The 26,297-nt window shown below is 50.6% G+C and overlaps 1 protein-coding gene across 1 annotated transcript in view; it reads left to right on the top strand.

Annotated features, from left to right (window-relative positions):
• Positions 1 to 22,840, top strand: part of LOC126498167 (uncharacterized) — a 28,562-nt gene extending 5,722 nt beyond the window's left edge. The window contains exons 6-17 of the mRNA XM_050136510.1: positions 648 to 788; positions 1,682 to 1,791; positions 2,257 to 2,380; positions 2,843 to 3,432; positions 5,801 to 6,215; positions 7,880 to 8,040; positions 11,495 to 11,519; positions 12,493 to 12,606; positions 14,367 to 14,498; positions 17,524 to 17,753; positions 20,276 to 20,393; positions 22,237 to 22,840. Of these exons, the coding sequence (XP_049992467.1) occupies positions 648 to 788; positions 1,682 to 1,791; positions 2,257 to 2,380; positions 2,843 to 3,432; positions 5,801 to 6,215; positions 7,880 to 8,040; positions 11,495 to 11,519; positions 12,493 to 12,606; positions 14,367 to 14,498; positions 17,524 to 17,753; positions 20,276 to 20,393; positions 22,237 to 22,826 (2,750 nt within the window). The 3' untranslated portion in view covers positions 22,827 to 22,840. The remainder of the gene's footprint in view (positions 1 to 647; positions 789 to 1,681; positions 1,792 to 2,256; positions 2,381 to 2,842; positions 3,433 to 5,800; positions 6,216 to 7,879; positions 8,041 to 11,494; positions 11,520 to 12,492; positions 12,607 to 14,366; positions 14,499 to 17,523; positions 17,754 to 20,275; positions 20,394 to 22,236) is intronic.
• Positions 22,841 to 26,297: the final 3,457 nt, after the last annotated feature.

The following is a 26,297-nucleotide window of genomic DNA, read 5'->3' as shown; positions in this document are numbered from 1 at the left end:
GGTGCTGAGCCAGGTCTGGTGTCCTGCACTGCTGAATGAACACACCACTCTGCTGTCTGGGCCAATGGCCTATGTTGGAACCAAGGGCCTGGATGGCTCATGTGGTCTTGAAGGTTGGCCCTAGAACAATTCCTCCCTTTGGCCCTTCCATAGGCCAGTCTCCCATTCTGATGAGGGTTTTTACTGTCCCTGGGAAATCTTTGCTTACCTCCAGAACCCTTCCCAGCTTCTCCTGAGACTCTTGGATGGGGTAGCCGTCACACACCAGCCTCTCCTGAGATTCTTGGACAGTGTAGCTGTCACACACCAGCCTCTCCTGAGATTCTTGGACAGGGTAGCCATCACACACCAGCCTCTCTTGAGACTCTTGGACAGGGTAGCTGTCACATACCAGCTTCTCCTGAGACTCTTGGACAGGGTAGCCGTCACACACTAGCCTAGCATCCTCCAAATGCCATTAAGGAGCAGCTGTCAGGACTGCTCAGATGTGCCACTCCCAGCTCCAGGTCTCCTTCCTCCAGATCAGTTCCCAGGGCAGGTGACATCAAGTTCAGCCTCAATAATCTGCTGCTACACAGTGCCTCCCCAGGGGACAGGAACCACTGCCATCATGGCTGGCCTCTCAGGTTGGCTTCTCCCGTCCTCAGACAAGAATGAGCAGCTGATCTGTGCCAATGATAACTGTGGCTGTGATCAGTACTGCACTGACCATCCAGGGACCAAGTGCACCTGCCACTGCCATGAGGACTATGTGTTGCAGCCTGATGGGGTGTCCTGCAAACCAAAAGGTAAGGGGTCCCGAGGGCTGGTGTTGTCTTACACTCTGAAGAACCAGTCACCTTCACTGGCCTATGGCAAGTAATCAGGCCAAAGATGCGTAATAAGGCCAGACCCCTGCTAAGCCAACATCTGGTGGACACTGAATGTGGAGGTGGAGGATGGAGAGCTGAATGGCACTGTGCCTAGGAGCTGTTAGCTTGGAACTTCGGGCCAGCATCCTGCCCTGTCTCAAGGCAAGCCATCGAAGGCAGGCCAGGAATGACATAAGGCCCCTCATCTCCTCTAATATCCGACTTGGACATCTCTAGGACACACCTGGGAATCACCTAGGCACACCTGGACAATGTGCCCACTGCTGCACAGTTAAGGACAAAGGATGACTTAGGACAGATTGTGTGTGCGTGGGCAGGGGCAGTGTGAGCAGCACACGTGTGCACTGCCTGCAGAGGTCAGGTGTCAGATCCCCTGGAGCTGAAGTTCCTCAGAAGAGGATGAGTCCAGCCTGGTCCATGTGGTCAGTGGACCACAGCTAAATCTTCTTTCTTACCCAAGGACCGTGAAGCAGAGGAAGACGCAGGAGTGAGGTCGCCGTGTGAGGGTGGCACATTTTCATACAGGCCATCGCTGCCTTGTAGCAAACCCTAGCAGTGTCTTCCCTATGAAGATACAGCAGACCACAACTCTAGAGAACAAGGCTCCAGTTTCCCCAACCCAGCGTCTGTCTCCTCTCCCAGCTGTTGCAATAGCCCTTCCTAACCACCCTAGAGGGAAGCATCTCCTTTACCCTGAGCCCCCTACTGTCCCCAATAGGAGCTATGGCAGGGGCCAGCTGCATCTGGACCTCTACCTACAAGCACCTTCACCGCAGCACCCTCCTCTTCCTGACTTCTGTTTCACACAGTTGAGTATCCATGTGGGAAAATACCTGTTCTGGAAAAAAGAAATTCCAGCGGCCCCCAAGGCCGGATTGTGGGAGGCAAGGTGTGCCCCAAAGGGGAGTGCCCATGGCAGGTAAGGCTCTCTGTCCTGTGCAGACCCCACTCCCAGCTCTGCTTTCCCTGACTTCAGGGTTTCTGCCCTGGGGTGTAGAACTTTTGAACTGGGTCATATTTACACACAAGGAACGTGGGCCAGCCTCTACCCCACCTATATCCTAAGGTACTCCCCTAACCACCCACCCACACCCACACACACACACACACACACACACTCACACTTGTGCAGAGAAGAGAAAGAAAACAAGTATTGAGGCCCATTTCATGTAGGAAAACCAGTACGGTCTGCTGCTGCTGGGGGTGGGTGATTTGGGGACCTGCCTGTGTACCCCACCCCCATCCTCCAGCACCCTTGTTGTCTACCAGAGCCACCCAAGCCAGAGATGCTCTGAGACCTCAGAGGCCCTGTGTTGCAGGCAGGAATTTTGTCAAGCCAGCTGCTTCCTGATGTGACTTTCTGTGTCTGTGTGCCCCCACCCAGGCTGTGCTGAAAAACAGTGGGTTACTGCTGTGCGGGGCCATCCTATTGGACAGTACGTGGATCGTGTCTGCAGCCCACTGTTTTGATACTATCAGGAGCTGGAGGAACATAACAGTGGTGATGGGTAGGTATGGCCTGTCCCTGGCCTCTAACCAGAGAGCATTTTCATATGTCTGTGGTTCAGGGTCAGCCTCCCTAACCAGATGACATCTCCAAGGAAGGCCATACTGGAGCTAACCCACCTTGTCCTCTGGGCTTTCCCTCCCATCAGGGAATAGAGGGAGGTTTGGGGCTTCTTTTTCCATCCTGCCCCTCTCAGAGTGGGTGGTAAGGGTCCCATCCACTCCTCACTCCCCCTCAGTGCCCGGCCTCAGGTTCAGCCTTCCCTCCATAACTGCAATGGGCCCTGGTGCAGGCTTTTCCCGGGACCCTGGGAAGAATACAAATCCTCCAGAAACCAGAGGCTGAACTGGCCACATGCCTGTCCACATACTCTAGGCCGGAGGGCCAAGACAAGAAAGAGCTCTGTGTGAGAGTATGGCCACACATTAGGGTATGTACCCTGAGTGGAATGGCTTCCTCTCAGGTGAGCAAGACTTCAGCGAGAAGGATGGGACTGAGCAGGTACGACGGGTCAGACAGGTCATTATTCCTAACAAGTACATCCCAGGCAAGATCGACCATGACATTGCCCTGCTCCGTCTCCACCAACCTGTGACCTTCACTGACCACGTGGTACCCCTGTGTCTGCCTGAAAGGGCCTTCTCCGAGAGAACCCTCTCCAGAATCCGCTTCTCAAGGGTCAGTGGCTGGGGCCAGCTGCTGGACCGCGGGGCCACAGCCCTGGAGCTCATGGCTGTTGAAGTGCCCCGGATGATGACTCAGGATTGCCTGGAACACGCCAAGCACAGTCCCGGCACCCCCCAGATCACTGACAACATGTTCTGCGCTGGCTATATGGACGGCACGAAGGATGCCTGTAAAGGGGACAGCGGTGGCCCCCACGCCACACACTACCGTGGCACCTGGTACCTGACAGGTGTGGTCAGTTGGGGCGAGGGCTGTGCAGCTGTTGGCCACGTTGGAGTGTACACCAGGGTCTCCAGGTACACAGAATGGCTGATCAAGTTCATGAACTCCAAGCCCCAGGTTGGGATTTTCCAAGTTGAGCTGGTCTAACTCCTTGGACAGCCCAACCTTTCCCGAGGAGGAAGCTGCTGCTGTGTAGAGCTGTTTTGTATCAAATCCTATGGAGTCTCCTGCTATTCTTGGGGGTGGGGAAGGAGAAAGAGATGAAGAGATAAAGGGGGCAGAAAGAGATATCAGAGAGAGGAAAACAGGGAGAGAAACAGAAAGAGGGATCTGAATGAGGGACTAACAAAGACACTCAGGGACTGGATGGTAGAGCCACAGACGGGCAGCCCAAAGGGGCAGGGTGGTCCTGAGGGAGATGAGGTCCAGCCCTTGCTGCTGCCTCCCATCTGCATGTGCTCTGCCTGCAGTGCTGCAGTGTGCACACGTGCATGTAGAACGTGTGTACGCATGCATGTGTGTGCACTCACAATGTATACATCATCTGCACTATCGTTCCCTTTCATTTCTTTCCTTTTTTGCATGAGTACCCCGTCTTTATTTCAATTAAACGAGAAACACTTTCTGAGCGTGCAGCATCGTTCTTCCAGGCTTCTCAAGGGAGTGTTTCTGAGTTAGTGTGCCCTCCCGCTTGCCCGACAGTGAGTGGCTGTCCTCAGCACACTTTGGGGATGCCTGCTGTCCCCCTGGATTGACCTTAACTCCCTGAGTGGAGCCTCCAATGGCGTCAGATGCACATCAGCAGGGCTGTTCTCCCTGGGAAGAAAGGGACAGTGGGGCTGAGAGGGAGCCGAGAGGGTTTGTCCTCAGTGTCCCCAGCCATTAGTAGGTAATACATGTACCCAGCTCACAGAGCTGTCCTGAGATGGCACCAGGAGCCCTTGAGAGGCCTTACTTGAGGGTCTAGCTCCCGGAAGACGGTGTGGTCAGCATGGGGTGTGCTTACTTTCCAATCGACACTCCTGGGAGTGGGGCCAGAGAGAGGGCCGGGTACAAAGGAAGGACCTAATCCCAGGCCACATTTCTGCTACGAGGACCTCACCACCTCACCCTTGATGCCATCACAGACTCAGTGTAGGCACTGAGACCTCCACATCGGCATCGCCAGGCAGGGCAGAGGTCAGACACCAATTGACGGCCACCAGAACACATGCATCTTTTCCAAGTTCTGCTGCAGTCTGGCCCAGCCTGATTAACGGCAGTGACTTCCTGGTGAGATGCCAGGCAAACACCATTCCAGTAACCTCTGGCTACGTGCGTGCAGCCGCAGTCCTGAGTCTTTGCCTAACCAATCACCATAGGTGGCACAGGCTGTAGCCAGTATCATTCTGCCGACTGGTGTGAATACTCCCCAGGCTCAAAAATATCCCCACCAGATAAGGTTTCTAAGGAGGACTGGGTCAGCATGAGTGCCAGCAGTCTGGTCCACATGGAGAAGGTGGAGACAGCTGAGCATTTTCCCCTCACAGGACAAATCTTCGAGTTTCGTTGTTGCTGCTGCTATTGATAACTTCCAGGGGTGTTGGGACCATTTGGAGTCCTGGCCTCCAGCTGCTCCTCCCTGCTAGAGATCTTTACTTTCCTTCTGATTTGAGTTACTGAAAGCTGTGTCAAAGTTGTTTACCAGTCATGAGCACGTGTTGCCTCTGTCTTGAGGATCAGAGGATAAGGTTTTCACCTGTTGGCCCACCTGACTGTTGGGTATATAAGCCTCCGTGGTGCTATTGAATAAAGGGCTTCTTACCAGTGACTGGAGGTCCATGTCTCTGTCTCTCTCTGTCTGTGTGTCTTTGTGTGTTTCAACCTCTAGCCCCTTGCCCGGAGCTCGCTAACTGTATGGTAGCACATAGAGCGCAGACAGGCATTGTGTGCGGCACAGGGGTGCCTCCTAGTGATGGGCCACAAGCTCAGAACCTCTGAGTCTGACATTCCAAGAAAGATTTCTAGGCTCAGGGCAAACCGCCCCATCCCCCAGCCCTGCCACGGCCTGGAGCAGCCCCCATACATGTATACACACTCCCAGCAGAGTCACATGACCACAGCGTGGGCGAGAAGCTGTTTCCACCGTTACAGTCCTCGAATGACTTGTCCTTCTCTGGCCTCCTCTTTCAGGACTGAGGGAAAATGGCCACCCCTTTGCAGGTGTGAACAATAGGCTCTGCAGAGGTGGCCATGACCACCAAACACCAAACCTCCCCTCACACTCTCCGTCCTCCAAAGTTGGAAGTGGCAGGCAGGAACAGACACCCCGCCTCCTGCCAACCCTGATGTGTGCCTTGGGTCCCTGTGGACTCTCCTGGATGTCACATTTCAGAGAAGAGAGTTTGTGTCAAGACACCAGCAGTTCAGGGCTCCTGTCCCCCAGCAGCCCGGCCTGCTTCCATGACTAGATTACACAGCCATTGTCCAAGGGACACACGAGCCCCACACTTATATCTGTGCCCAGAGTTAGCTGGGGCCAGCCAGAGGACTGAGGGCTTGGGCTCAAACCCCACATGTGCCCTGGTACCCAGGCTTTGCCTCATCCCCATCTCAACTAACGGGTAGGATGAGTATTAGAAAATGCTATGACTGCTCTCAGTGCAAAGCAGGCCCTTGCAGGAAGTTTGGGATAAGGATAGCCAGCCCGGAAAAGGCTGGGGCTGGTGGCCACAGTTCCCAGTCCCCTGACCTCATTGCTGGCTGGGGCTCCAATCAGGAGGCTGAGATAAGCAGGAGGACCATGGCCACCTGGGGCTCAGGGCGAGTGAACCTTGCCCCCACGCCTGTCCCAGCAGCTGCTGTCCTTGACCACACCATGGGGAGCCCGCTGAGACTCAGCCTGCTCTATGTTGCCCTGGCCAGCCTCCTGTCACCTGGAAGAAGCCGTAAGTGCTCCAGCCCTTCACACTGTAGAGTGGCCCAGGAGGAGGGCGTGAGGGTGGGTAGTGGGAAGGGCGGGGTGGTAGGTGCACTGACCCATCCACAGGCTGGCTTCTGCTGGTATAGTTAGGGCCAGCTGCGACTGCTCATGCAGGGCACAAGGAGTGAAAGGCCTGAAGAAAGGAGGAGAAGGGAAGAACAGAGACAGGGTGGGACAGGGATAGTGATAAGGAGAGAGAGGAGGACAGAGATAAGGAGGAAGAGAGAAACAAAGGAGATAAAGTCACCCCAGCACGGGAGAGACAGGAAATGGGGCTCCCAAGCTTGGGAAGCTGAGGTGGGCCACAGACTGCACAAGACAAGGTTGTACAAACAGGCAACAAACAGCCCCCAGACCTGCTCCAGAGAGGGCTCCGCTCACACGGAGCTGGCCTTGCACCAGGATAACCTCAGCAACACAGGGGCACTTCCCACTCATTAGGTCCTGACTGAGGAAAGTGCCGCTGGCAAACCCGACACCCAGTCGATGGGTCAATCCTGCTAGTAACTGCCAAGGTCAGCGCCACAGAGACAACCCAATGTTTGAGGACAGCAATGTACAGGGGCTGGAAAATCAAAGGCCGCAAGTAACAAAACACACAGCTGAGACTGGGCAGTAGGATGCTGTGTGTCAGGACGTTAGAGTCTTTGCCGGTTCCCAGGGATGAGTGTTCACAACATTGCCGTGTTTTAATTTCATGCCGCCAATCTTGATTTTACTCAAATCAGAACCTATGGCTGCCAGCAGGGTGGGTCTGCGTGACTGTCTAGGGTGTGGGTATAGTGTTCCAGCAAAGCCATTCACAGAGACTGATTTAATCAAAAGGACAGGACGCCAGACCAGCTGCCTTCATTCACTGGACAGGGATCAGTAGGTAGCATTGTTTCTAGACCTATGAATAGCCACAGGCAGATGGGCCACCTATGTTTATAACAGGCAGACGTACCACACGTGTTTATATTCCCAGAGAGGTGACAGCAGCAAACCAAGAGATACATAACATCATAGAACAGCCATGTACTATGCCCAGAAAGAGCACAAGGCAAGGGGTCCAAGAGATATGGAGGTGGTCAGGATGGTGGACTTCCAGAGGGGTCACATAATAGATCTGTGAAGGTGGTCAGGATGGTGGACCTCCCGGGAGGACATGCAATGGAGTGACCCATGTGTGCAGATGGGCACACCAGTCATTTTTCCATCACTGTGACCAAATACCTGCACAGGCCACTTTAGGGAGGAAGGGTTTCTTTTGGCTCGTGGTCTCAATCCATCGTAGCAGGGAGCATGTGACAGAGTGGAGCAGTTCCCCTCATGGCAGCCAGGAAGCAGGGAAAGGGAGAATGAGAACATACGGCCTCCTGGACCTGCTGGTCTCCTCTCTCCTCTCCAGGCTCCCAGGCCGTGTGGCGACACACCCATGCTCACAGTGCACCTCCCCCCTCAGTTAGTTCTACCTGGAAGCCCCTCACAGACACACCCAGAGGTGGCTCAGTCCAGGCTGACAATGCAGGGTCATCTTCCTACCATGGAAGAATGAACCAGGCAAGGAGAAAAGCTTTTGTGAAGGCCCTAGCAGGACACCTGGGAACAGGTGAGGTCCCTTCACCCTCACCCTTCTCTGTCTGCTAGTGTTTATTAACCGGGAACGCGCCAACAATGTCCTGACGAGGATTCCAAGGGCAAACTCATTTTTTGAAGAGATGAAGAAGGGCAATCTGGAAAGAGAATGTGTGGAAGAGGTATGTTCTTATGAAGAGGCCCGTGAAGTCTTCGAGGATACTCAGAAGACGGTGAGTCAGGCCAGGTCCTTGCCTGCTGGTGCTGGGCCTTCTCAGTTCCTTTCTAGCTGGGGTTGGGCCATCCTGGGCTGCTGCAGGGTTCCAGGCTGGCCCAGATTTGGATCCTTTACCCACAAGCCTGTGAAGCGTAATTGGGGAAAGCAACCAAGGGGTTAGACAGTCAGGTATATTAACCTAGCCTGTTGTCTGTAGAACATCCATTTTGATCTCTTCTGCATCCCTTCAGCTCTCTTCCTGAGTAGAAAAACTGAGGGGGAGAAATGCCACATAACACAAAGTTAATGAGAACTTGCTCTTAACCTAAGTTAACCTAAGAAAATTATATATGTCTATAAATACACACATGTGTGCATGAACGTACATATGCATGTATGTGTATATATGTACATATGTAATATTTATGTGAATACATGTATGTGTGTACATATATAATATCTATGTATTGTGTATTATGCATGTATGTGTGTTTGTATATCCATCCCCTCATGGTCCCTATCAGTGCTTCCCGGATAAATGTACAACAGTGGCCACCGCCCTCCCTCTCCAGTGGGTAAGGAGCCCAGTGGCTCAGATGAGCATGCACAGCATGCAGACATGTGACAGGGACCCACAGCACTGCCATCACTACCTACGTACGCAGCATCAGGAGTGAGCCTGCTCGTCTTCCCCAGAAGACGGGGATCTTCAAGTGCCCAGTGGAAACGTGAGCCCCAAGTAACAGGAAGGAACTAACAAGAAGAGTCCCCAAAGGGGGCCTAGGAGGAGCTGAGGGAGGGAGGAACAGTTATTCCAAGCAGTTATTTCTGGACCCAAATAGAAATGACAAGACCCACTGCTGCTGCCACCACTGAAGGCCACAGAGCAAGACCTGCTCAACTACCAAGGCCAAGTCACTGGCTCCATTTAGGAATTCAGCCACCTGCAGCCAGGGCCGCCTGACCAAGGGCTTTAGGCCAATGTGACTCCTGGGGACTGGGATGGGACCAATGGCTTTCATCCGGTTGTGACTATACACTGTGAGAACAGGTAAAGGCGTGAAGTCTTAGGGCTCTTACTATCAAAGGATTCTTAGGGTCTGTGATCAATTCATCTCATGATCTTAGACAGAACACCCTAACAGCAGCCAGAAGAGAAATGCTCTCCTCATAGCAGACAGGAAGCAAAGGGGAGGACAGGAAGGAGCTGGATCTGAGATCCCACCAAGGACACCCCCACCCAACCACCTTGTCTTCCAGATAAGCCCCACCCAGAGTTTACAGACCCCCCCCCCCAAAGTACCACCACCACCTGGACACCAAATGTTCAGTACGTGAGCCTCTGAAGGACAAGCCATCAGAAAGGCCAGGTCACAAGGCAAGGCCAGCTCGAGAGGGCAGGGAGCATTTACACACATGGAATACTGAACAGCCTTAGGGGGCACACTGAGGTCAGGACCCTGGAAGAGTGGGAAGAGCTGGTGTCATGCTCTACAAAGCTGCATGGGCACCACTCCGTCACTTTCCCTCCAAAGAGATTAAGACTCCATGCCATTGAAACCACTCGGACTAGAGCATGGATGATTTCCGAAGGAAGGAATCCGCCACGCATGCTCAAATCCTCCTTGGCTTTTTAGAAACATCCATGCATTGCATCACCTGACACAACAAAACCAGGTGTGAGGATTGTTCCAGAAGTGTACTGTAAGGTTTTAGTAGTTAATGACTTTGACTATACATAAGAACAGGAATGCCAATTCCGGGATTAGTGGTTCGCTTGACTCTCGACCCTGAATCTTTCTATGTTCTGCGTGACCACGTAGTCTATTATGATCCCACTGAAATCACGGAGAAGATTGTAACGGGTGAATAGACACCCTGTGGGTGGTAGCACGATCACATTCATTCGGAAAGCCCATCCCATTTACCCCACCTTTGGTGAGAATCGGCATGGTGGAAAGGCATGATGGAGTCCTGGAGGTGAAGCTGACAGAAATCAACCTCTCAGGACTGAAGAAACCTATGCAGTTCCTCACAGCATCTCTGTGAGGTAAGCTTTTACAGCCCACCACCTCCAGCTGCAGCCAGGTTCCTCAGCAGGTTTGTTAGGGAAGGCGTGCTGGAGGTGATACCCGCGCACATTCCTCTATCCCTACAAACAAGGACGCTTCTAGTGGAGGGAGGGGTGGCTCTAGGGGGCACTAACAGGTCACAAAGGAGGCGTGTGACGCTTAAACTGAGCCGTGAGAGCCTTTTGAAAATCAAGCTAAGATCATTGACCATGGCAAGACAGGTCTACAGGTGAAAACTTCTACATGGCCCATCCTATATGACTGGAGCACGGGTATCACAGGCAACACGAGGGGAGAATATGGTCCCTGTCACAAAAGACAAGATGAGGAAAATGCAGCAGGCTCGGGTACACAGGAAGCTGGACACGTCCTGGAAGCAGATGCTGAAGGAAGAGAATTTCACAAGTTTGTTTCGTGTATGATCTCATTTATCAGAGATTCTTAAAACATCATTACTTTATCAAAGAGCAGCAGGTTCCTAGTGATACCTGACAGTTTGGGGACGGTGATTGAGGGTTGGGTGAAGATGGGGCTGTGTTTGTTTGCCACAAACCAGGCGAGTGCTCTCCTCCAGGCTGTAGCTCCAGCCTAAACAGAAATATTTTAAAGACAGTACATTCATCGCCATGACAACCATAACAGGGTCCTATAAGCAGAATGACTTAGAGTAACAGGATTTATTCCCTTGAAATTTGGAGGTAATGAATGCAAAGCCAGGACCCAGGTCAGGCTGGATCCTCTGGAAGTGCCAGAAGAAACTCTGTGCTGTGGCTCCAGTAGTTACCTCTGTTGTCACCGCCCGTGACCTCCCTTCTCTGTTGGCTCCAGATGACCATTCTTTACTTCGAGATGGACACTGTCACTGACTTGGATGATCCTGGATGACCTCACCTGAGGTCCTAATGGTGGCTCTAATTTACATCCACAAAGTTCCATTTCTAGTTAAGGTCATATTCTGAGGTCCCAGTAGGTCTGAATGGGGAGTGGGATTGTGACCGACTGTGTGTGCTGTGACTGTCTGTTCGTGTGACATAGGCCTTGACCTAAGACAGTTAGCAATTTATACTTTCCCACTCACACGACGGGCAACCTGTGATTTTTCTTCTTAATTTTGAGCACGGGGTCTGCTAACTGATCACGCTCCAGTGGCATATGACGAATGGCACTATTTCTCCCAGCCTGTTTCTTGTTTACCTTGAAATGTGGTCTCAATACTCATCAAGGGCCATGTGTTGAAGCAGATGGGAGACAGGCCCTCTCAGGAATGCTGGCAGCTCTCCCTTTCAGATGGAGAAGTTCTGGAACATTCCTCCAAGCAGGTTACTGGAGATGGTTACTGTTAGTGTGAAATAGTCTGTTTTTTTTCTAATGTGTTTTAAAATATTTTTTTTCTTTTAGAATGAATTCTGGAACATATATAAAGGTAAGATATTTCTATTTCAATCATGAGAGAGACTCCTCAACATTTAAATTAAAGAGAAAGGATCAGCTTTGGGAAACATTTTAAATTACATTCTGGTTCAAATCTTATTTATCTACACTTTTCCCTTCTATATTTCCATGATACTTTTAAAACGTATTTTATAGTAAATTTATATGGATTCCAGTTTATTATTTATTAAAATACACATCTTTCTGGGGATCTTGTTGCCCTCAGTGTCCTGTCCACAAACTCCCAGGCTCAAGCCACCCTCATTACCAACCTCTTGAGTAACTTGGACGGTATGTGTTTTCTACCATGTCTGGCTCAGATACAGATTTAAGTCCGTTCTTCCTTGTATCTGAGGATGCCAAATTCCATGATATTTTTAACAAGTTTAGCAAGCTGAAGCAAACGGTGGAGCTTGAAATACTGGACTTTCCAAAAGGTGGCCACCCTGACGACTGTTCATAGCATCAGAGATGATACTGATCATGGCTACCTGGAAGTTATTTCAAAACGGCTATTAGACACTCCTCCTCTGAGTAAGTGACAAACCAAGAGAGGTGGAGCCTGTGCCAGAGCTGGATCATCCCCTGGTTCTCATTCCACACCCAGCGGCCTTGGGAAAAAGAGTCCCCTCCTTCTCTGACCAGCACCCAGTCCAGAAACAAGTGCCACATTGTCCCCTGTCCTTCTCCTTTGCAGAGGAGGTAAAGCCCCTCTTCCTGGCCACAAACACATTGTAATACATCCCCAGAGAAACCAGAAACCAGTGCCTGTGTTGCAAGGCACAGGGGTATCACACATACATAGCCACCAAAGTGGGAACTAAACAAAATCTGGGTATGATGAATTTCTTCTCAAAGAGAAGCAAGCTCAAGCTATCGGCAAAGTGGCTGCAGGTACCATACAGTGTCAGTGGTGGCCACGATGAAACGACTTCAGCCTTGGTTTCCAAATCCTCTCACTGCAGATGGTGACCAGTGCGAAACCAAGCCTTGCCAGAATCAGGGCAAGTGTCGCGACGGCCTCGGCGAGTACACATGCACCTGCATGGAGGGATACGAAGGCAAAAACTGTGAATTCTGTAAGTCCCTCTCTCATGGAGCTTTGGGTCATACCACAACCAGGAAAGAGGGAGACACTGAAACACTTAACGAGACACCTAGGTCGTTGGTCACTCTCCGACACATCAAACCACTGGATGTGTCTGTCCTCTAGCTGTTCGGCAGGGTGTGACATGGGAGACACAGCTTCCCCGTGGGGCACCGTGAGGCAAGTGACAGGGCAGCACAGCTGAGAACCGGGTAGACTGTGCCCACGGCTCCTCCTGCTTCTGCTCTGGAACCGCCTTTGTTCACACTTGTAAACACAAGTATCAACAAGGAACGGTCTAGGTTGCCCAGTTTCAGATATGTGGTGCCCTTAGCTGATTCTACAGGAAGCCTCACTGAGCTATTCGTACAATGGTGACTCCATTTTTAAATAGTCATTAGGTTTCTCTCAGCCCGGTTCTCCCTAAGAAGTAAGACCTGCATTTTTACCTCTTTATCTTTTTAATTAATTAATTAATTAATTAATTAATTAATTGCTGTGGTCTCACTTTTTAACCAAGGCTGGACTAGAACTTATATAACTTATATATAGCCCACTCCAGATTTGAACTCCCAGCAAATCTCCTGCCTCAGCCTCCTAAGTGGGATTACAGGTGTATGTCACCATGCCCAGGGTTAAATTACTTTCCTTATAGAATGTGATCTTTATCCGGACGCCCTCAGGACTCTCCCCAGTGGAACTGCTGGTTATGATTATGAACCATCCCACAGAAGCTCATCCAGTTCCTGTACACAACATATTAACATATCTAACGAGGGCACAATCCGGGAGCTAAAATTCCATCAAGGTAGATTTTACTCCATAATTGTTTTCTCACCAAACCCAAGCGGAGGGCTGTAAAGCACATTGCTACAGACGTGGTCATTAGCGTGAGCTGGATCAGCTAGCACTCTGGAAGCAGGTGGGTACCTCTGGTCTAAGACGCGGTGGATGAAGGAATACAGGCTCAGTCAGCCCTAAGGTGCAACGGCAGGTCAGAAGTTACCAAGGGAGCTTAGCAGGCGCTACGCCGTAATTTCATGTAGCCTAAAGTTCCTTCGCTTCCGTGATTTCCTAGCGTGTAGATGGAGCTGTGGGACTTAAATGGCACCCCCACCCCTCCGCTTCCGTCTTCTCTGGAGCTGGCTCCTGGCTTTCTGCCACACACTTCCCATAGATAATTATTCCTTCCAGGTCTCACGGGAACCCAGATCCCAAACCATGACATGCCCACAGCACTGGGGCCAGGGTAGGGCTCAAATACTGTTCATTGTTACTGAGTGAGGGAAGAAAGAGGTTCAGCTAGGATGCAATTCTTCGCCCATGCCAAGAGCAGCACCCTGGATGAGCAGGATGTGCACAGCCCTCAACAGAGAACATTCTCATTGGAGAGCCCTGTGAGGATGCCAGGTGTCCCTCCCCTGGCCTGTGCGGATGCTGGGTGTGCCCCTCATAACCTGTGCATATGACAAATGTCCCTCTCCATTGTCTGTAAGGATGCCCGGTGTTTCTCCTGTAGCCTGTGCTTGTGTCAAATGTCCCTCCTAAGGTCTGGGGAGGCAGCAGCAGGAAGAAAGGCTTACATGAGGCTGCCATCTTGTTTGGCTGCCTGTCCTGTTATCATGGAAACCACCCTGGTGTGGTCCTTTGCATACCATGGCCTAGGCATGGCTGAGGCTGGGCAGACAGAGCTGGCATGTCTGAATTCATCACGTGTCTGTGGGAAGGGCTCATCTGTCCTCTGTTTTGCAGTTGTTCGGAAACTCTGCAGCCTAGACAACGGAGACTGTGACCAGTTCTGCAGCGAAGAGCAGAACACGGTGGTGTGCTCCTGCGCCAGCGGTTACTTCCTGGGTGATGACGGCAAGTCCTGCATCTCCACAGGTAGGAGTCATCAGGCTGTGGAGACGGTGTGACATTGCTGAGGGCATGTTCTGGTGGCACCTGCAGAGCAGTGATGACAGGAGATGGAGAGTAAGAGATGGGGCTCTGGACAGATCAGCCATAAAAGCTTCAGGTTTGAGAGGAGATGCATTAGACCTAAGGACAAGCGGCTGCTCCACCTCCGCACCTGAAGGGGCTGGCACTGCTGCCTCATTGCTGGCAAAGGAGGTGATCCCAGGCATCACTGAGTTGGGCATACCCACAGCTCTGGCCGGGACTTCTGTGCAGGGTAGCCCATTCTCCTCTGGCCTGGGGGCCTGGAAAGCACAGCTATCACAATATCCCAGGGGCAGAACCTGCCTAGGTCAAGAAGGAGGCCTGGGCAGTTAGTGGAGCCCGCACTGGTATCATTTTTGCAGCCCCACGCTGATTGGATTTGCTTTTTACCTGGTAGAACTGGGTGTGCCGGGTCTTATGAGCAGCAGAGCCACTACTAACAAGGCTCTCAGAGAGCGATGAGTGCCATGTGGGCCGAGGAACACGAAGGCCACGGGAATGAGAAGGGCCCAACCGGTGTTCTTGGTTACAAGGGTCGCCTGAAGAAACAGAGACACTGCAGGGTGTATAAGCTTCTGGGCTGCAAGGACAATCAGCCTCTGATGGACTGACCGCCTAGTGACTCTTCAGAAGCTCTTTTTATTGATACACAAAAGGCCCTTTAGCGAGTCAATTCCCGCATACCAAAATCTCTTATCTGAACTAGGAGGCATCTTAAGGAAGTATTACCTAAGCAAACACAATCATGCTAAAAAAACGCCAGGTTTGCCAGGAACATCTTATGACTGAGGTTATGCCAAGGCTCTGATATTCCCAAGACAGAGCAACCTCATAAAAACTCAGATAACAATCATTGATTATTTACAAGAGATTATTTCAAGGCCTAAGTGGTCATCACTCCAGAGTAAATGCCAGGCTCAACTGCTCTTTTAATATTCCACTACACTCATCTGGGCCATACAGACATAAGATGAGCTCTCTGAAAAGTCAGAGTTGGTCCACAAATGGTCCCTAACTTTCGCCATGGCATCCCCCGGGGTGGGTTTGAAGTGCAGGGTTTCAGCCCCGCATACAGCCTGGATGATCAAGCTCAGATGAGAAGAGATAGGGCTCAGGATGCTGAGTCATTTCCCCCTCTTTCCCCACTCATCTGCTCAAACAAAACAAAACAAAAAGCAAACAAACAAACAAAAAAAACGATTTGGGACTGGAGAGAGATGGCTCAGTGGTCAAGAGCACTGGCTGCTCTTCCAGAGGACCCGAGTTCAAGTCCCAGCACCCACATGGCAGCTCACAACTGTCTGCAACCCCGGTTTCAGGGGATCTGACACCTTTACACCAATGCACATAAAATAAAGTTAAATAAATTATTTTTAAAGCGATTTTTTGAGAAATTACATAATCAGAGAAGAGTGGCTTCAAGGATGAATTCAATTGCATAGCATGAACTCTCTCAACAACCTAAACACATGGACTTTATTCCCACTGACATAGTTTTAAGTTTAAATTAGTTCAGAAAATTTTAACTAGAGCTATTTCTTGATATGTGTATAAATTATTTTAACTTCAGGGATAATTGCAAATCAATTCGAAATAAGACTTAATATTTGAAAGCGTAACAAAAGGCTGAGGTGTGGCTCAGTAGTAGAGAACTCACCCAGCAGGGGTCCAGAGGTTGCAACTACATATCTCAGCCCAGAGATAGTAAATTGCAGGACAATGGATGCCATGTCCCCAGCAACAGAGTCCCCAATCCTTCTCACTGGCTAAGGACACAACCATATCTCATGGGAACAGGAGTAAAGGCTACACTGTAACATGACCTTAACCCATCACTGGCACAGACCAGCCACTAGGCTCAACCTCGGTCTACAGTATCCCTTTCTCACCATTGGATTTTGCTACTTTTATTGCAAAACTTAAAGGCTCTTAGCTCTGCTTTGTGTTTTTGGCTCTCCCTTTAAACTTGGTTAAAAGCAGACAGCAATAACCATGCCACGGCCTGAATGCTGGGCTGCCAAGAAATTTCTTCCACCAATTTAGTTTGCCTGTCGTCTTTATAACATGGCTCCCACAGTCTGAGGGCATGAGCAAAATTAAACAAGTTTTTATAGTCAATGGCCTCCAGTCCAGTTCCCAAAAGAGTTCCTGTTCCTTTCCAAGCTTCATAGTCTTTGCTATCCACAATCCTATCAGCATTCTTGTCTTCTGAGCTCCCACTGGGAACACCCATTTAGCTCTGCCAACAGATGTCTAAGTTTTTCTCTGGCTCTCATCTCTAAATGCTTTCAAATCCTTCTTCTACAAACTGGCTCCAAGCCTTTCGAACCACATTGACCAAGTATCCATAGCAACAACCCCACTCTTGGTACCAAATTTTTGTATTAGCCAGAATTTCAGGGATGTGACAAAGCACCTGACCGTTAAAGGATAAGGGATTTGCTCTGCTCAGCTTTCAGAGACTCGAGCCCATCGTGGTGTGGGAAGCACATCTGGGCTGAGGCTCATCTTGTGGCTGCCAGTAATGGAGAGAGAAAATGCCTGTGCCAACAAGTTTTGTCCTTTTCTCTATTTTATTTTGTTTGGGTCCCCAGAGTATGTGATAGTGCTGCCTACACTTGGGGTATAGCTCTCCCATCTTAATCTTCCTGGAAACATCTTTATAGTTATGCCAAGAGCTGTGTTTTATTTTTCTTTGAGACAGGATTTCTCTGTGTAGCCCTGGCTGTCATGGAACTTACTCTGTAGACCAGACTGGCTTCGAACTCAGAGATTCGCCTGCCTCTGCCTCCTAAGTACTGGGATTAAAGGTGTGCACCACCACCACTCTGCAAGCTGTGTTTTACTAGTCTCTCACTTGACTATCAGTCAGGTTTAACAATCACCCCCTGGGCTTCCAGGGAGCCTCAGTAGGCCCGTGGAGCTTCTGGCTTTGCTGAGGCCTCCTCTGTTCTCCCTATTCTTTCAGTGCCCTTCCCCTGTGGGAAAACCACCATAGGACGTAGGAAGAGGTCCTTGGACCAGAGCACCAACCACAGTAAGCCTTTCCCTGAATCCCTCTCGGACTTGGTGCTGTCACCTACGGAGAACCCGTCCAACCTGCTCAACCTCAACCAGACACAACCGGAAAAGGACAGCTCAAGCGTTATTCGTATTGTGGGTGGCCGAGCATGCAAAGACGGGGAGTGTCCCTGGCAGGTAACTGGGCCAAGATAGAACTGATGGCCCGTAGAACAGGCTGGTGGGACAATCCCCTGAGGGTCAGCAGCTCAGACCTGCAAGGGTCCTTCCTGGTGGTCATCATTCCTCTTCTAGTATGAGAGTATTTTTTAAACAAAAACATTTAAATACTAAGAGGTATAAAATACCTTAGAAAAAAAAAAGACACATCTATTTATGTTCAAAATGTTTGTTTTCAACCACTCTTTGGTTATTGACGTGGCCCAGGGCTGCCAGACTTAAGAAAAACATCCCAAGCCCCCCAGCAAGACTTGAGCCTCCCACAACGAACACTCCCTGATGTAAAACTGAACACGGGAGGAAAGCGCTCACCCACTTTCTGACCCCAGCTTTGCAGGGTTTTCTGAATCTCCTCCATCATCCCCACTAGCACTTGAGGTTTCCAGCTTCCCAAACCTAAATACCTCTCCAAAAAGAAAAGGGGAGGGGGGGAGAACCCTAGGCAGTGGTTCTCAAGCTGTGGGTCACGACCCCTTGGGATTGCATATCAGATATCCAGATATCCTGCATATCCGATGTTTACATGTTGCTTTGTAACAGTAGCAAAGTTACAGTTATGAAGTAGCAATGAATTGATTTTTATGGTGGGGGGGTCACCATAAAAGGATTAAGGGACTGCTTTAAAGGATTGAAGCATTAGGAAGGTTGAAAACCACTTTCCAGTAGTCACTGGCAATCCCCGGAGATCACCTAAACACCCTCCCCCTTCAGGGCACTGGGCAGGCCTGACTGCCCAGAGGCAGGAGAAGCAGCCCCAGCCTCTTTGGACACATGTACCAAGAACTGGCTGGGCCCAGGGAGGCTGCTGACTTCCTCTCCCTTGCCACTCAAGCAAGGTTTGAGTTTATATAACTATCCAGAATAAACAGGGACTGGGAGAATGGCTCAATGGTTAGGAGTGGGTACTGCTTTTCCAGAGAACCAGAGTTCAATTCCTGGCACCTGTATCAGTCAGCTCCCAAGTCCAGGAGATCTGCCACCTTTGACCTCCACAGTGACCCCCCACTCATAAGCATAAACATACACATAAACATAATTTTAAAAAACAAATATGTCTTTAAAATAAGAAAGAGAAAATAAACTCGGTAAAGGGAAAGTTGTCTTTTTAGCTATGAAGAGCACCAAGGATTCTTTCAGGACTTAATACTTCCTGTACTTTTTTTGTTTGTTTGTTTTAGATAGGGTCTCACTATGTGGGCCTGGCTAGTCTGGAACTCACTATGTAGATCAGTCTGGTTTCAAACTCTTAAGAGATCTGCCTGCCAGCTTCTGTCTCCCTATTCCCAGGATTAAAGCAGCCTGGACTTTTTGAATGTGGCCTGCATGAGAGCAGTGGTTCTCAACCTTCCTAATGCCACAACCCTTAACACAGTTCCTCATACTGTCGTGACCTCCAACCATAAAATGATTTTGTGGCTACTTCTTAACTGTAATTTTGCTACTGTTACAAATTGCAATGTAAACATGTGGCATGCAATCCCAAGGGGGTCGTGACCTGCAGGTTGAGAACCAGCATGTGAGAGGGTAGGGAATTCCCTAGAGAAAGTCAAGCCAGTCCACGCTTGGTGCCCAGCACTTCAGACCCAGTGCTCTGGGATGGGCACGGTTCCCCTCATGCCGTCAATGTTTGCTTACCTCAGATCACTGCTCAGTGGCATCTGTCACTGAATGTCACATTCAAGAGCAGCCACATGTACCCAGAGTCAATCATCCCAGAAAGTGGCATTTCATAAGCAGGAAGGCAGGTCTGAAGGCGGGATGACTCTGGATGATTCTGACTCTGGGAAGTGAGGTGTATTCGCAAAGCCAGGCTGGTCTAGGTCATGAGTCATGGCCACGTAAACCCAAAGGCTCTACTATGGTGAAATGCTTTTCTGTGCATAGGGAGAAAATGCTAGGACTGGTTTGGACAAGATGAAAGAGGAGGCCCTGTTAAAGGGACCTTGTCATGGGTGGGAAGGAGACAGGCAAAGGCATCCTGCAGGGCTAGCACTTGGCCCAGTGCTGGAGCCTCAGCAAATGTCTGTGGACCATCAGTCGGTCAGTCCATCTTTAAAGCAGACCAAAGCTATAGTGTGGAAATAAAGCTGGGTGTCTCCAGGAGTCAGTCACAATGTGGGCACTGGAGAACATTCAGAGTGCCGGGCAGGAAGGGCTGGGTCACTTGCATAGATGCTTCTAGAGGTGCAGGGCCAGAAAGAGTTGTAGGGCTGGCTAGTGGGGTAGCGAGCAGCGCCTTGCTGTGGGGTACAATACATGGTTCCCTGCCAGGCTCTAGCACTAAGAGAAAGGCAGGAAGCAGACAGGCAGAAGGGGCTGGATCTCGGGGTAGTCCAGCGGACATGGAGAGCTGTGGTCAAGTGTAATGCTCCTAGAAAAGGTTCCTTGAGACCCTGCAGAGAGCCCACACGGCCTAGTCAGCTTGGCACGGCCCTTGTGCAGACCGTAGGTGGTTTGCAGACACTCTGTTCTGGTCGCAGGCTCTGCTCATCAACGATGACAACGAGGGCTTCTGTGGGGGCACCATCTTGAATGAGTTCTACATCCTCACTGCGGCCCACTGTCTGCACCAAGCCAAGCGATTCAGGGTGAGGGTAGGTAAGTGACGCTCCAGCCCTGGGGACGCCACCATCTCAAGCCCTGGGGATATGATTGCTGCCCTCCCCCTAGAACTACACAAGGGCTCTATGAGCAACACCTGCTCAAATGCAGATACTCGGAGATAGAGAGGAGAAGGGGGTGGTCATCTCCAGACTTCCGGGGCCGGGCCACACAGAGACTTCTCACCTTCCCTCTTCAGTGTTTTCACGGCGTTCCTCTCAGCATCCTTCCCTCAAAAACCTTCCCAGCCTGCCTCTCTCCACAACACTCTCGGAGTCTCTTACTTCCATTTATGCCTCAATATTACTTCATTTTGGTGTTTCTATGAGACCCATGAGCTAGGCAGTGAAAAGTCCTGCACAAGCTCCAAATGTGGTTTGAAAATGTCTGGCATCCCTCCGCTACAGATTTAACAAGCAGAGATGGGCAAGGTTATTCCAGTGTCTTGTTTCCAAAGCCCTGACTTCCCAGGTGTTTAGAAATAAATAAACCTCGGCTGCGAGCGAGATGTTACTACAGTCTCCTTTCACAGCCAGCGGCACTGTGCCTTCAGCTCATCTCAGGTCAGACCGCTTGGGCCTGGGTGCACAGCCCAGGTCTGGAAGAGGATATAGGCCCGTGGCCCTGAGCTGATTGACAGACCCCGCTTGCCAGGAGTACTCAATTGTGAGGAATTGGAAAGCACAAGAGCCCTAAACATTCACACAAAAATGTGATTAGTTGTTAGCAGTATTTACTTCTCTCGCACAGGGCCTGGGTTCAGTTCCCAGAGCCCATGTGGTGGCTCACAGCTGTCTGTAACTCCAGGTCCAAGGGGATCTGATATCCTGGTCTCCACAGGCACTAGGCATGTGCACAGTACACATGCATACACTCGCAGGCAAATGCTCACAGACATGAAATAAAATAAACCTTTTTTTAAAAGTCTTTAAAAATATGACCAGAAGGGGAAGCCCTGGGAGGAAGGCAGAGCCCTTTCGTCTCTGCAGAGAGCAGGCTCTTTGTGAATCTGCGAGCACTGCCTCATCCTTCTGAGCACTAGGACACAAGCATATGCTCCTTGACGTGGGTCTGGTTTTTTATTAGGGAAAATTATTTTGTGGGGTGGGGTGAAGGGTTTATTTGCCTTATACTTCCACATCACTGTTTATCACTGAAGGAAGTCAGGGCAGGAATTCAAACAGGGAAGGAACCTAGAGATGGGAGTTGATGCATAGGCCACGGAGGGGTGTTGCTTATTGGCTTGCTCCTCACGACTTGTTCAGCCTGTTTTCTTATAGAACTCAGGACCATCAGCCCAGGGATGGCCCCACCCACAATGGTCTGGACCCTCCCCAATTAATCACTAATTAAGAAAATGTCCTGCAGGCTTGCCTACAGCCGAATCTTATGGAGGCAATTTTTCAATTGAGGCTCTCTCTTCTGTGATGACTCTAACTTGTGTCAAGGTGACTTAAGACCAGGCAGCTCATTTCCTCCCTCCCTCCCTCCCTCCCTCCCTCCCTCCCTCCCTTCCTTCCTTCCTTCCTTCCTTTCTTTTCTTGTGGAGACAGTATCTGGTTATGTAGCACTGGCTGGCCTGGAACTTACTATGTAGATAATGCTGGCCTTGAAGTCACAGAGATCCTCTTGCATCTGCCTCCTTCCCTGCGTGACTACAGGTGTATGCTTCTTTAAAGGTAGCTGATATGCAAACACCCGGCCCTGAGAGAACTAACTGACATCTGCGCTCTCTCTCTCCCTCTCCCTCTCCCTCTCCCTCTCCCTCTCCCTCTCCCTCTCCCTCTCCCTCTCCCTCTCCCTCTCCCTCTCCCTCTTCCTCTCCCTCCCTCTCCTCCAGGGGATTGGAACACAGAGAAGGAGGAAGGCAATGAGATGGTGCACGAGGTAGACGTGATCATAAAGCACAACAAGTTTGTTAGGGAGACCTATGACTTCGACATCGCAGTGCTCAAGCTGAAGACTCCCATCATGTTCCGCATGAACGTGGCCCCTGCCTGCCTGCCTCAGAAGGACTGGGCCGAGGCCACACTGATGACGCAGAAGTCGGGCATCGTGAGTGGGTTTGGACGCACGCATGAGAAGGGCCGCCAGTCAAACATCTTGAAGATGCTGGAGGTGCCCTATGTGGATCGCAACACCTGCAAGCTCTCCAGCAGCTTCACCATCACACAGAACATGTTCTGTGCTGGCTACGATGCCAAACTGGAGGATGCCTGCCAGGGGGACAGCGGCGGCCCCCATGTCACTGAGTACAAAGGCACCCACTTTGTGACTGGCATTGTCAGCTGGGGAGAAGGGTGTGCGAGGAAAGGGAAGTATGGGATCTACACGAAGGTCACGGCCTTCCTCCGGTGGATCGAGAAGTCCATGAAAGCCAGGGTGGTGCCCACATCTGAGACCCCAACGTCAACAAGCCCTCCCCATTAAAGCAGCTCTCTAGACCTGCTGGGTCACATATGCGTTGTTTAATGTTGCCACCTGAGCAGGAAGCTTCTGAGGGCAGATACCTCCCTGCAGGGGTAGACTCTTCAGGTTCAAGTTTGCTGTTCTTTCAACTTCATGGTATCAGAAACAGACTCTGATTGAGCAAAGATTTCTCTCTTCCTGAGTCAGACTGCGGAACTCTCAGGGAGTCACAGGCTCTAGGGGATTAGGCCACTGCTCACACTTAGATAGACCCATCTCTTCTCACACTTGGATGGAGCCATCCCTGCTCACACTGCGATGGAGCTGTGTCTTCTCCCCATGATAGTGTATGATTCTGATTTTGAGTGGTCAAACTGACCCGCTCAACTGACTGTGCTTAACTACCTTGAGAATAAATGCTCACACATGTGCGCACACACATGCATACACATGTGCACACGCACACACACATACAGTGGGACAGACTTCAGCTCCCCGGTAGATGCTTTAGGTCAGGGGGGTCAGACTCTGATTTGCCCTTGCATGGCCAGAACTCTCACTCTCTCTGGGAACTAGGCTGCATAGAATTGCTGGTACTGTGACAGCCACTGAAAGGAGAGAATCCCCGGAAGATAGTCTAAGATCTTTGTCTAAAGATTAAGGACCTTCAACCCGGATCTGAGACAAGCACCAACCCTCTGCTGGGCTTCCTGTGAGCGTGTACAGGAGCCTTCCTGAACTATGCTGTCTGCTGAGTGTACATGGACTCTGTGCTGAGCTGAGCAGTGAGTGTGCATGTGGTCTCCCTGAGCTGGGCCGTGTGCTAAACGTGCTCGTGTCTTCCTGAATGAGACTGAGGGATAAGTGTGCACAGGAGTCTCCCAAGATGGCTGCCTGGTGAGGGTGTATGGAGCTTCCCCGAGCTAAAATTGGTGTTGAATGTGCACGGGCTTCTTCCTGAGCAAGTGCTAATAGTGATCTGCCGCCCAAACACATGGGTCTTAGCCCTGCTCTAGTTAGGAGACTCCAGAGGGGTCTTTGCAAAGCCTAAATCCTGGCCTTACCCCAAACATTAAATTCTAAGTCTCTAGGATGGGCCTCACCCCAGAAGTTTCTGCATCTCTTCCAGACACTGTCATGCCACCAAAGCAGATGTTCAGTGGCATGACGTGACTGGACAGGGTCCAGGGCATGTCTCACCTCCCCCCCAGTCTTGCATTGCCTCCAAGCCCCAAGTTAAATGTTTGTGGGAACCAAGCCTACTTTCAGTAAATAGACTAACTTTTTTTTCCGAGATTTTTCCTATAGTTTGCACTTTGCGTAACTTTCCCAAGCAAAGTTTAAAGGTTCCAATACAAACCTTCCCCCAGACCAAGAGCTGGATAGAGTCCTTTGTAAACAGATTTTGCAAGGTTAGGGAAAGTCAACAAGAACAGCGCTTGGTTTCCTAGAACCATAGTAGCCAAGAGTGAGGCTGGGGTCTGAGAACCGAGCTGAGCTGTGCAGACACCGCTGGATCAGTGATGTGGACAGTGGAGCACACCTACTGCATATCGTGGCCCACTGGCCCAGCATGCATGTCAGCAAGAAGACCACGGTTTCACTCACCTGGCGGATGGACTTTGTGTCTGTCCCTAAGAACAAGAACTCCCTGGTCTCTAACCACCACCCCAGGACAAAGTCAGCACCCACACAGGTCCCTGTACCAACAGAAAGACAAGTACAAGAGTCTGTGTGGGTGTGGGGTCAGCCATGGGGAAGCTGAGCAGACATTAAAAAGTGAGTTTACTCAAGAGCACATGTTACACATAGTTCACCACTAGAACAGCTAAGAGAATCTTTAATAATTTCAAAGCAAGCAGAAAATCCAGTACCCAGATCCTGAGTCAGGGGCCAGGAAGGTGAGCCCCAGATTTAGTGAGGTATCTCCCATTGTGGATCTGGCACTCAGGACCTAGGCTTCCTGTGGTACTGGCAGAGTGGGCACAGGCTCTCTGGGGTGTGATGGGGATCCAGGTTCCTTGTGGTACTGGTAATGAGGGCACAGGCTTCCCAGGGTGCAGTGGGGACCCAGGTGCCCTGTGGTGCTGGCAGTGTGGGCACAGGCTCCCTGGGGTGCAGTGGGCACCCAGGTGCCCTGTGGTGCTGGCAGTGCGGGCACAGGCTCTCTGGGGTGCAGTGGGGACCCAGGTGCCCTGTGGTCCAGGCGATGAGAGTGCTGGTTCCCAGAGCAGTGATAGTGGCTTCTAGACTGAGTGCAGAAAGGAGTAGCATCCTCACGTGGTTCTGCTTGGACTGAGCTGGCCAAGAAGGAGTTCATTCACACGCCACGCTCCTAGGGCAGGCCAGCCCTGGAGCCCGTAAACCGCCTTTGCCTGATTGATGGAAGCTTTGTCTGGTTCACTATTTTTTTAAATTGAAATATAATCACACCATTTCCCCCTCCATCTCTTCCCTCTGGTCCTTCCCATGCTCACCCATGATCTCAAGTTCATAAGCAACCTCTAATTATTCATTGTTGGAGATGCATGATAGACACACACACACACTTTGTACATCCTAAGCTGAATCCATACTTTCTGTCTTTTTAAAAATTGAAAGTAGATTTTTTTCATACACTCTATTTTGATCACAGTTTCCCCTCCCCCAACTCCTCCCCACCTTGCCACCCACCCAAATCCACAAGAAACTAAAGCAAATAAACAAAAAAAAATCCAATAAGATAAAACAAACTTTTTAAAAGCCAAATAAAAAGCACAAGAAAAGCATAGAGACGAGGATGAGTAGACACACACCTGCACACAAGGAAATCCCATAAAAACGCACCATCTGAAACCATGATATATAATTCTTCTAACTTTTAAAAAACAACTTCACAATGTATGGACTAGTGAAGCTGCTGCCTACTCTGTTGTCTTCCCTTTCTGCTTTAGTGAACCGTGTTTATAGGTGTCCCTGGATTTTGTTGCTGTATCATGCAGAAGATGCAGGCCCCAGGCCCACTCACAGCCCTAACCCATCCGCTGATGGTTTCATCCTCCCCTCCTACTCCAGTCTCCCTGCGACTCCGGCTCCAGACACGTCACCTGGCCTTCGCGCACACGTCTCAGGTGACACCGTGTGCCCTCACCTACGCCTCTCCTGCCCTGATTACCTGCCCATCTTCATCCCTGGCACTGTCTCCTTCCCCTCACTGTCAAGTTTCTGTGCCCCTCCTTTGCACGACTACACAATTTTTACGGTGGCATCCTTCCTACCTACTCACAGCTGTGTCCAGACCCAGGATGGCCCCTTGCAGGGAAAGAAGGCCACCTGCACTGAGACCCCTCCACTTTCCCCTCCATGTCTACCTCAGCTGGCTAACAGTAAATGCAGGAAAGGACCGTAAGGAGAGTCGCTTCCTGCTCTCCACCGACATCTAGGTCCACTGGTCACCTAATCTAGCCCTGTATGTGTTCGAAGGCATGGGTCAACCACATTGTCTCCCCGGGG

The sequence above is a fragment of the Alexandromys fortis genome, unplaced genomic scaffold, assembly GCF_014885135.2.
Source record: "Alexandromys fortis isolate MF-2015 unplaced genomic scaffold, M_Fortis_MF-2015_v1.1 scaffold_3, whole genome shotgun sequence".
Taxonomy (NCBI): Eukaryota; Metazoa; Chordata; class Mammalia; order Rodentia; family Cricetidae; genus Alexandromys; species Alexandromys fortis.
This window is presented reverse-complemented; position numbering and strand designations above follow the sequence as displayed.